General features: G+C 32.3%; 1 protein-coding gene across 1 annotated transcript in view; it reads right to left on the minus strand.

Moving 5' to 3' along the window:
* Positions 1–12010, minus strand: part of LOC113376847 (trafficking protein particle complex subunit 10-like) — a 44204-nt gene that overhangs the window by 3665 nt on the left and 28529 nt on the right. The window contains 4 exon segments of the mRNA XM_026616917.1: positions 1382–1784; positions 4716–4943; positions 7248–7489; positions 9102–9523. Of these exon segments, the coding sequence (XP_026472702.1) occupies positions 1382–1784; positions 4716–4943; positions 7248–7489; positions 9102–9523 (1295 nt within the window).

Below are 12010 nucleotides of genomic sequence, written 5' to 3' on the forward strand. Positions count from 1 at the left end.
AATAATTTTGATAATTTAATTTCCATTTGCTCGTCAGTAGAGTCCCTTTTTTATTTTGATAATCAAACTTAAGTTTGCTTGTCAGTAGGGTCGTCATTTTTACTTTAATAATCAAAATTCAATTTGCTTGTCAGTAGAGTCTTTTTTACTTTGATGATCAAAATCCAGTTTGCTCGTCAGTAGAGTCCTTTTCTATTTAAATTGATCAATTATTATTTTTACAATGTTAATTTGCTTGTTAGTAGAGTTGTTTTACCATTTTAATTTGCTCGTCAGTAGAGTCCCTTTTTACAATGACAATGTTATTTGCTCGTATCAGCATTTTCTTATTAATATTCTTTTCTATTTAATCGCTTGTCAGTAGAGTCCCTTTTTGGAAATATTAAGCTTCCTATTTAGTAGAGTCCTTTTCAAAAACTTCTAATACAATATTAAGACTGAAGGACTTTACTGACGAGCAAGTTAAAAACATAAACAATATTAATTTCAAAAAAAAAACTAAAAAAAAGGACTCTACTGACGAGCAAACTTAATTTTGATCCTTAGGATAAGAAAGGAACTCTACTGACGAGCAAACCAAAGATTTGATTCAGTATTTGGAAAAATGACTCTACTGACGAGCAAACTTAATTTTGATTATTAAGATAAAAAAGAAACTCTACTGACGAGCAAACCAAAAATTTTATTCAGTAGTTTTTGAAAAGGACGCTACTAAATAGGAAGCTTAATATTTCAAAAAAGGGACTCTACTGACGAGCAATTAAATAGAAAAGAATATTAATAAAAAATGCTGATACGAGCAACTAACATTGTCATTGTAAAAATGGACTCTACTGACGAGCAAATTAAAATAGTAAAACAACTGTACTGCCAAGCAAATTAACATTGTAAAAATAATAATTGATCAATTTAAATAGAAAAAGACTGTACTGACGAGCAAACTTCAATTAGATTATTAGTATAAAGAAGGACTCTACTGACAGGCAAATAGAATTTTAATCTCAAAGATAAAAAAGGGACTCTACTGACTAACAAAGTTAATTCTGAACATTAAGATAAAAAAGGACTCTACTGACAAGCAAACAGAATTTTGATTTAGAAAATAAAATATAAAAACTTAGAAATCTTTCAAATTGCAAAAATTGATATTTAAGAGTGCATAAATTATGTGTACGGAACCCTGTAGGTTTATTGAGTTTGTAAGTATGATATTTGTATAGTGCTCGTCGAGACCTTTCATTTGACACCCAACAAGCCTATATTTGAAGTAAAACTTATTAACTCAAATTTAACCCGCTGTACTTTTTTGCCAAATTTCGAATCAAAAAGGGACTCTACTAACAACCAAATCAAAAATACCACTAAATCTATCTACCCTCACCTGCTGTCCGTCCACAAACCGCCCACATAGTCTGATCCGCCAAAACTTCATACATAACAGACGCCGTCGCATCCTTTTCGCAACCTGGCAACCTTGCAACCGAGAGTTGCAGATGGCACATGCTCCTGGTTCGACAGAATTCGCTGCCGACACTTGGTTCCACTTTGCATTTGACCATATAGAGGGTTGTGTAGTCCTTAAGGTCGAAGGGACATGTGTATTGGGTGAAGGGTGAGGTGTTGGGGTCGTGAGTATTAAGGGAAGGGTTTGATGGTGATGGTAAAAGGGATTCTACTGGTGCGTACAGGATGCTAAAGTCCATTTTGATGTTGGTCTGGTGCTTTTGGAGTGGTTCGATTTCCAGTTCCCACATGAAGGAGGCTGTTATTCCGTTGGTTATCGTCTGGGTAAAGAAACAAGAGTTAATTTTGTGGAGTCATTCTGAATCGTTTGGCACCGAATTTGGATGGGTGACCACGATTTGCGCAAAACGGCTGTTCCGATTCCCAAAATTTAAAAGTCAAGTTAAATTGCATAAAAACTAGTATTGACAAGTTTTGCGCAAAGATCAGTCCAGCCGTTTCTTTATTATCGTCGTATTTGTATAAGATAAATGAGCGAGACTAACATTTGAAAACGGGTTCTTAATAACTTAATAAATTAAAAAGAACTCTACTGACGAGCAAAATTGATTCAAAAAGTCGTGTGAAAAGGGACTCTACTGACGAGCAAACTAAAAACAAAAGAAAAAAAGAACTCTACTGACGAGCACAATTGATACAAAAAATCATAACAAATGAGACTCTACTGACGAGAAAATTGAAAGTTGAAAACAAAAAAACTCTACTGACGAGCAAAATTTATACAAAAAAATCGTGAAAAAAGGACTCTACTGATGAGCAAACTGTAATAACAGAAAAAGCAACTATACTGACAAGCAAAATTTACAAAAAAAAATCGTGACAAAAGGGACTCTACTGGCGAGCAAAATTAATGAAAAAAAATCATGAAAAAGGGACGAGCAAACTAAAAATAGAAAGAAAAAGAACTCTATTGACAAGCAAAATTTATAAAAAAAGAAACGTGACAAAAAGGACTCTACTGACAAGCAAATTAGAAATAGAAACAGAAAAGAAAAAAGAACTAAACTGACCGAAAAATTTAAAAAAAAATCGAGACAAAAGGGACTCTACTGATGAGCAAATCAAAAAAAATGTTGGAAAAAAGAACTCTACTGACGAGCAAAATTTATGAAAAAAAAATCGTGCCAAAAGGAACTCTACTGACAAGCAAACTAAAAATTGAAAGAAACATGAACTCTACTGACGAACAAAATTCATTAATAAAGTCGAGTCAAAAGGGACTCTACTGACGAGCAAACTAAAAACAAAAGGATAAAAACTTTGCTGACGTGCAAAATTATACAAAAAAATCGTGTCAGAAAGGACTCTACTGACGAGCAAACTAAAAATGAATGAGGAAAATACTCTACAGAGGAGCAAAATTTATAATAAAAATCGTGTCAAAACGAACTCTACTGACAAGCAACTTAAACTTGACTAGTGGTGTACGGAATCGTGCCTTAAGGCAAATTGCTGGAACTTACCGTACCGCAATGAAATATGTTCGAGAAATTTTAAACGTTTTCAAATATATTATTACAAATACTCTGTAACTTTCATTCATATTATTGCTATCTTGTTATATTTGAGCAAATTACACAAAAATGAAAAAGTGCTCTGTCACAGTCTAAACTAAATTTGCAAATAATTCTGTGCGACATTCATCACTTATACTGTGCTTAGCTTGGCGGCATTTTCACATTTTTCAATAGTTTTCACAAAATTTTTAATCAAAAATTATAAAAATATTTTATGGAAAATAAAAAAGACGAGCAAAATATATTAAAAGGAAGAACAAAATTTAAAAAAGGACTGTACTGATGAGCTAAAAAAAGACAGGTAATTATATTAGCAATGAGGCTAAGATTTTAATTTGCTCGTCAGTAGAGTTCTTATATTATCTATTATATATATAATAATAAATTGAATTTTAATTTGCTCATTGGTAGAGTTCCTTTTTAAAACAATTTTATTTGGTCGTCAGTAGAGTCCTTTTTTACAAGAAAAATATTATTGTCGGTAGAGTCCCTTTTAGATATTCTAAAATAATGGTCAAAAACAAAAAAAGGACTCTACTGACGAGCAAATTTAATTTTGATCTAGAAGATGAAAAAGGACTCTATTGACGAGCAAATTAAGATCTTATTATTGAAATAAAGGACTCTACTGACAATCAAATAAAATTGTTATTGCAAAAGGGACTCTACTGATGAGAAAATAAAAATGTTTGAAAAGGGACTCTACTGGCGAACAAACTAAAAATAAAAGGAAAAAAGAACTCTACTGACGAGCAAAGTTGATCCAAAAGAATTGTGACAGAAGGGACTCTACTGACGAGCAGATAAAAATATTATTGTGAAAAGGGACTCTACTGACGAGCAAATGAAAATAGTTTTCGTGAAAAGGGACTCTACTGACGAGCAAACAATACTTAAAAAAATATAAGACACATTTTTATAGAAAAAGAATTTTACTGCCGAGCAAAACTGGAACCAGAAAGCAGAAAATGTTAATAAAGTAAAAGAGACTCTACTGACAAGCGAATAGTTGTTTAGTGAATTGCTATGTTACAAAAGTCTCACTAATGAAAAGAACTCTACTGCTTTTTGACAATAATTCAGCAAAATGTTTGGATGAAGAAAATAGGGCTTAATTTTGTGATTTTTAGGTTTTTTCTGGATCGCTTGGCACAGAATTTGGATAAAGTAGGTGGGTGACAAACTATTGATCACGATTACTTCAAAACGGCTGTACCGATTTTGAAAATTTAAAAGACGTTCGATAACATAAGAACTAGTGTTGACAAGTTTTACACAAAGATCGTCCGAACCGTCTCTTTATAGCAATCATATATATGTGACAAACAGTTAATCACGATTTCTGCAAAACGGCTGTACTAATTTTAAAAATTTAAAGGGCGTTCAATAAGGCTCGATAAGGACTACGGTTGACAAGTTTTGCACAAAGCTCGGTTTAGCAGTTTCTTTACAATCAACAGTCAATTACAAAAAAAGTTTCGTCAACACTACGAAAAATCTTTTAATTATAATCAAACTAGTGGGGCACACACACACACATGCATCCATTTTTTCTATGGTATGCCAAAATGTTCAGAAGGTTTTGAAACGTAAAGCTATGTAAAAATTTTCATTTTCGATTTTTTTGCGATTACCATAACTTGCCCTACGGGAAGTTAATAAATATTTCCTCACCAGTATCTGATCAGCCCCCGGATTCAAATCCCTCAAAAGCAGTCCATCTACTTTGCACTCCAGTTGTGGCCTCTTAAGGGCCACTTTCTGATCGTGAAGACCCCGAACCGACACCTGGACGAATTTTCTGGCCTGCGACGTGTGCAGCCTGCAGACGCTCAGGAAGGGCGGCGGGAAGTGGAGGGGCACTGTTGTTTCTTTCCTGGACCAAGGACATAACATCGAAACCTAGAAATGTTTCGTTAGTAGAGTAGAGTAGAGAAATGGTAAAAGACAATGTTGTAGATTGTTTAATTTTGTACAAATTTGTCGAATGTTTCATTCAAATCGGACGTACGGTTCAAAAGTTACAAGAGGTGTAACGAGAGTGGACCAATGGGTTGCCGAATTCGAGGTTAAGTATGAGTTAAAAAGTTTTGCTTCAAATATAGGCATGTGGGGTATCAAATGAAAGGTCTCGACGAGCACTAAACAAATATCAAATTAGCAGACACACCAGACGAATAGGGTTCAATACACTTAATTTATCTACTTAATAAAATCAGTTTTTATTATTTTGAAGTATGCCAAGTTGGTGCATGGTGTGACTATATTAAAGCACATCATAGATCGCTTCATTTAACACAACTTTGTCGAATATTTCATCCAAATCGGACAAACGGTTCAAAAGTTACGAGAGATATAATGAAAAGTAAACCAATGGGTTGCCGAATTTGGGGTCAAAGATGAGTTAAAAAGTTTTACTTCAAATATAGGCATGTGGGGTATCAAATAAAAGGTCTCGATGAGCTTTATTCAAATATATCAGTGTTGAAATTTGACTAACAAGGTTCCGTATCATTCCATATATCCAATATTCTAAACTAATTTGAAGGTTTCTATTGCAATTTTAAAGTATACCGAGTTGATTTAAGGATTGATATTAATTTAGAACATTTTTGTTAGATGTTTTATTTGCGACAAACAATTTATTCAAAAGTTACAAACGTTTTAATATATAAATGCACACGGACGTTTTGTTCTACTGTAAATAGTACAGCGGGTCAAGTATGAGTTAAGAAGTTTTACTTCAAATATAGGCATGTTGGGTATCAAATGAAAGGCCTCGATGAGCACTATCGAAATATACCAGTAACGTCCAAAATAAAGCAATAGGGTTCTGTACACTTACATATATAATTTTAAAGTATAGCGAGTTGATTTAAAAATTGATACTAAGTACAATTAAAGATAATTTAATTTAGAACAAATTTGTCGAATATTTCATTTATTCTGGTGCAGTGGTTTAGAAGTTACATGCGTTTAAATGAATAAATGCACACTGACGAGTGGTCGTACTATAAATAGTACAGCGGGTCAAATGTGAGTCTAGAAGTTTTACTTCAAATATAGGCATGTGAGGTATCAAATGAAAGGTCTCGACGCACTATACTAATATGAAACTAGCAGACACACCAGACCAATAGGGTTCAATACACTTAATTTATCTACTTATTGATATCAGTTTTTGTTATTTTAAAGTATACCAAGTTGGTGTATGGTATGTCTATATCCAGTTCGATATTCAGTTTGCTCGTCAGTAGAGTCCTTTTTTTAATTTCTGAGTTGATTTATTATTTGCTTGTCAGTAGAGTCCTTTTACTAGATAGTCCGATAAGCAATTTGCTCGTCAGTAGAGCCCTTTTTTATAATTTCTGAGTTGATTTATCATTTGCTTGTCAGTAGAGTCCCTTTTAAAACTTCCGAGTAGATTTTATCATTTGCTTGTCAGTAGAGTCCTTTTTTAAGTTGATCTATAATACTTTGCTCGTCGGTAGAGTCTCTTTTTAAATTCTAAAGTTTGATAATCAATTTGCTCGTCAGCAGAGTCCTTTTTTAATGTCAGTTGATTTATTAATTGCTCGTTAGTTGTGTTGCTTTTCTTTTCTTTAAATCACAAATTAATTTGCTCGTCAGTATAGTTCTTTTGCATTTTTTAATTTAGTTTGAGCGTCGGTAGAGTCCATTTTAAGTCGCTCCATTCGTCAATAGAGTCTCTTTTTATCAAAGGTTTGCTTGTCAGTAGAGTTCCTTTTTTATTTTTTTTATAGCTTGCTCTTCAGAAAAGTCTCTTTTTTGTAGAGTCGAAATTTAGTTCGTTTGTATAGTTCTTTTTTATTTTTTTTTAAATTCTGTATGCTTTTCAGTAGAGTTCTTTTTTATTTATCATTTCTTAATTTAGTTTGCTCGTCAGTAGAGTCCCTTTTTTGTACACTGTCTTCACAATATAACAAAATAATAATAGAAAGAAATTTGCTCGTCAATAGAGTCCCTTTTGCTGTACATAGTCTTCATAATATAACAATATTCAATAATATAAAATAATTTGCTTGTCAGTAGAGTCCCTTTTTCTGTACATTGTCTTTATAATATAATAATATTTAATAATATAAAACAATTTATAGAGATTCGGATAGTGCTCGTCGAGACCTTTCATTTGATACCCAACATGCCTATATTTGAAGCAAAACTTTTTGTAACATTTACCCTTACCTTGTGTTCCACAGATCGATCGTCTTTCCTCGGTGGCAGCTCAGCCAAAACCAAAAGATCGACTTTGGTGCTCTGAAAGGGCTCGCTGATTTCTAAGGGAATCTTGAATTCTCTTGCAAAATCCTCCTCAGAACCTTCGCATTTCATCAGTAGCCCTTTTGACATTTTCATGGTTATGAAACTGTTTTCGGCGATTCTGAAACTGCCACTGTTTACTGTGAGGACCATCCTTTGCGGAAACCCTAAAAGAAATATCAATTGATTCATAAAGACTAAACTAAAACGATAAGAAGAGAGAAGAAACTCTACTGACGAGCGTCAGTACACGTCTGAAAAGATCCTATTGTTTAGGAAAAAAACTCTACTGACGAGCAAGTAAAACCTGATATCGAAAAATATTAGAAGATGTATAGTAAAAGGTGTATCAACGAAAAGGACTCTACTAGCGAAAAAGTTGACGACTAAAAAAATATTTAAGAAAAAAAAGAGACACTACTAACGATCAACTAAAAATGTCAAAAGTGAAAGGGACTCTACTGACGGGCAAACTTAAAATTTGATTTCGAAGATAAAACAGAACTCTACTGAGGAGCAAATTAAATTGTAAACTAAAAGATAAAAGAGGGACACTATTGACAAGCAAACTTAAAATTTGATCATTAAAATAAACAGGGATTCTACTGGCGAGCAAAGATCAGAGACGAACTTGAATAAAATATTTAATTGAAGATAAAGGGACTCTACTGACAAGCAACCTTAAAATTTTATCTAAAAAATAAAATAAAGAACTCTATTGACGAGAAAAGTTATTTTTGATCTAGAAAATAACAAAGAAATTAAATAGCAAACAAAAAAATTAAAAAGGGACTCTACTGACGAGCAAAACTGAAATCTTAAAATATTAAGGAACTGACGATCAAATAAAAATGCCAAAAAGGGACTCTACAGAGAGGACAAATTAAATGCTTATCAAAAATGACTCTGGAAACTAAAAAAGAACTCTACTGACTAGCAAACATAAAATTTCATCTTAAAAATAAAAAAGGGACTCTACTGACGAGCAAACTCAATTTTAATTATTAAAATAGAAAGGGACTCTGCTGACAATCAAATAAAAATGTCGAAAGAAAAAAAGGACTCTACTGACGACCAAATTTAATTTTTAAGAGGAAAAGACTCTACTGACAAGTAAAATAAAATTAATTTTGAAGAAAAGTAATCTACTGACGATTAACTTTCAATACTAAGATAAAATAGACTCTACTGACGTGAAGACAAAATAAACTCTACGGACGCGCAAAATTAATTAAAATGTCAAAAATGGACTCTACTGGCGAGCAAATTAAAAAACTGTAAAAAAAATCCTTTAGGAAAAATTGTTCATACAACAATGAACTCTACTGACGAACAAATTGATCTTGTCGAAAATATTAAAAATGTCAAAAAAGGACTCTACTGACGAGCAAATTAAATTTTGATCTAGAAAATAAAAAAGGACTCTACTGACAAGCAAACTGAATTTTGGTTATTAAAATGAAAAAGGGACTCTACGACGACCAAATTTAATTTTTAAGAAGTAAAAACTCTCTGCGAACTAAATTTTGTTTCAGAATATACAAAAAGAACTCTACTGACGAGCAAACTAAATTTTGATTATTAAAATAAAAATTGACTCTACTGACGACCATATTAAATTTTGATCTAAAAGATAAAAAAGTCTAATGACAAGCAAAACTAAAATATTAAAAGAGAAGGGACTCTACTGACAAACAAATTAAACTTAATAAAATGATGATACTGGGACTCTACTGACGACTAAATTAAAAACCAGTAAAAAAAACTGTAACCACCCACCTGCCAACAGATGATAATCAACCTTATCCAACACCGCCTTGGCCGGTTCCGTAACAACCTCAAACTCCAAACCAGGCTTGAGCACCTGCGACAAAAACTCCAATCCACCACCCACGACCACCGACACTTGCCCCAGTCTAAAAACCCCAACCCTCGTCGCCTTAATAGCCAACTTTATCACATTCAGTCCTGGTATAACCACCAAATGTCCATTATTCGTAAGACTGATGGTAAAATCCTGTCGATGGGTAGTATCAGATGACTTTCTGTTTTTGGTGCTACTAGATCGCCTCAAAGTTCGCGTGTTTTGGCACGAGGCGCTTACGGAGCCTAAGACGCCGTCCTGCCTGTAATCGAGCTGTGATGCGATGCTGATGCGGGCGACCAGGATGTTTTCTTGTTTGAGGTCGTCTGCGGTTAAGCTGAAAGAGATGGAAGATTAGAAGGGGTTGTATGAGAGAGAGAGATGGTGTGAGAAAGTTGTATGAGAGAAAGTGATGGGAGATGTGAAAAAGTTGCAAGAAAGAGATGGAAGATAAGAGGGGATAGAAAGATTGATAGAAAGAAAGAGGTGGAAGACATGAGAAAGTAGAAAGAAAGAAAGAGATGGAAGATAAGAGGATGGTAGTAAGATTGGCAGAAAGAAAGAGATGGAAGATATAAAGAAAACGAAGAGAATGAAAGAGATGCGATAGATTCATAGAATTTTATATTAAGAAAAAGACTCTACTGTCGAATTAAATTTAGACTTTAGATAAATATAAGATGTTAAGACAGAAATGGAAAAGGACTTTACTGACGAGCAAATTTAGAAAAATATTGGAAAATATTATTTTAGAAAAAATGACTCTACTGACGGCCAAATTTAATCTTTAAGAATAAAAAAGACTCTACTGACAAGCAAATGTAAATGTCAAGACAAAAGGGTCTCAACTAATAATAAAATTAAAACAAAAAGAAATCTACTTACGATTAAATTTAAATTTGATTTAGAAGATAAAATAAAATTTTAAGATAAAGAAGACTCTACTGACGACCAAATTAACGAGCATATTTACAGGTTAAGGCAAAAAAGACTGTATTGACAACAAAATTTAATTTTTAAGAAGAAATTGACTCTACTGACGACCAAATTTATATGTGAAAGAAAAATGGACTCTACTGACGAGCAAATTAAACTCAAAAAAATATTAGTAAAACAGTTCGAGGAAAAAGGGACTCTACTGTCGAGCAACTTTAGAGAAATATTATAAAATATCAACAAAGAGAAAAAAACAACCAAAATTAAATTTTAAGACAAAAAACTAGGAAAGGACTCTACTGACGAGCAAATTTAACTCGGGAAAATATTAGTTTAAAAAAAGGGACTCTACTTACAAGGAAATTTAGAGAAAAATTGTAAAATGTCATGATAAAAAAGAGACTTCACTGACGAGTAAACTTAATTTTGATGAGGAAAATAAAAAAGGGACTCTACTGACGAGCAATTTAAATTTAGACAGTAGATAATCATAAGAAAATATGTTAGTTAAATAGTTAGAGAGAAAAGGGACTCTACTGGCAAGCATTTTAAAACTAGAAAGATAAAAATGATTCTACTGACGAGCAAACTTCAATTTTAATCTAGAAAATAAAAAAAGAGACTCTACTGGCGAGGAAATTAAATGTAGACTATATATAAATATAAGAAAATATTTCGAGAAAAAGGGACTTTACTGACAAGCAAATTTAGAAAAATATGTTAAATTATTATTATAGAAAAAACGGGACTTTACTGACGAGCAAACCTTAATTTTTATCTAGAAAGTAAAAAAGGGTCTCTACTGACGGGCAAACCTTAATTTTGATCTAGAAAATAGAAAAGAGACTCTACTGACGAGCAAACTTTAATTTTGATCTAGAAAATAAAAGAGGGATTCTACTGACGAATTACATTTAGACTTTAGATAAATATAAGAAAAAATGTGGTGACAAATATAACAGTAGATAATTCAAACAAATATGTTATTTCAATAATTAGATAAAAAAAGGACTCTACTAACGAGTAAATGTAGAAAAATATGCTGAATTATTATTATAGAAACAAAGGACTCTACTGACGAACATATTTACAGGTTAAGGAACAAAGAACTCTATTGACGACCAAAATAAAATAGAAATTGAGGAACAGGACTCTACTGTCAAACAAATTAAATTGAAATTGAAGAGAGGGATTCTATTGACGAGCAAAATAAAATTAATTTTGAGGAAAAGGATTCTACTGTGGAACAAATTAAAATGTTTAAACAAGGACTCTATTGACGACCAAAATTAAATTTTAGGGCAAAAAAAACTCAACTGACGACCAAATTTAATTTTTAAGAAGAAGAAAACTCTACTGACAAGCAAATTAAAATTGAAATTGAGGAAAAGGACTCTATTGGCAGCCAAATTAGAATTAAACTTGAAAAAAATGTTGAAAAAAAAAAACAAGCAAATTAAACTTAAACTTAAATAAAAAAAATCTACTGACAAGCAAAACTATTAAAAATACTCAAAAAAAACTCTACTGACAAAAAAACAAGCTAAAGAAAAATTAAAAAGGGACTCTACTGACAAGCAAATATAAATACTGATGAAAAAAGATTGTACTGACGAGCAAAAGTTATTTATTTTTTAAACAGGGATTCTTCTGATAAGCACATTAAAATTGAAATTGAAGGAAAGGATTCTACTAAAGACCACTTTATTTAATTAGAAGAAAAGAGAGTCTGCTGGCTAGCAAATTTAATTTTTAAGAAAAAAAGGACTCTACTGACGACCAAATTGACCATGTTAAGACAAAGGGACTCTACTGACGAGCAATCTTAATTTTGATCTAAAAAACTAAAGAATGCACTCTACTGGCGAACAAACTTAATTTTAATCTA

The sequence above is a fragment of the Ctenocephalides felis genome, unplaced genomic scaffold (assembly GCF_003426905.1).
Source record: "Ctenocephalides felis isolate EL2017-DRISC unplaced genomic scaffold, ASM342690v1 CF-g0.4_SCAFFOLD_01886, whole genome shotgun sequence".
Taxonomy (NCBI): Eukaryota; Metazoa; Arthropoda; class Insecta; order Siphonaptera; family Pulicidae; genus Ctenocephalides; species Ctenocephalides felis.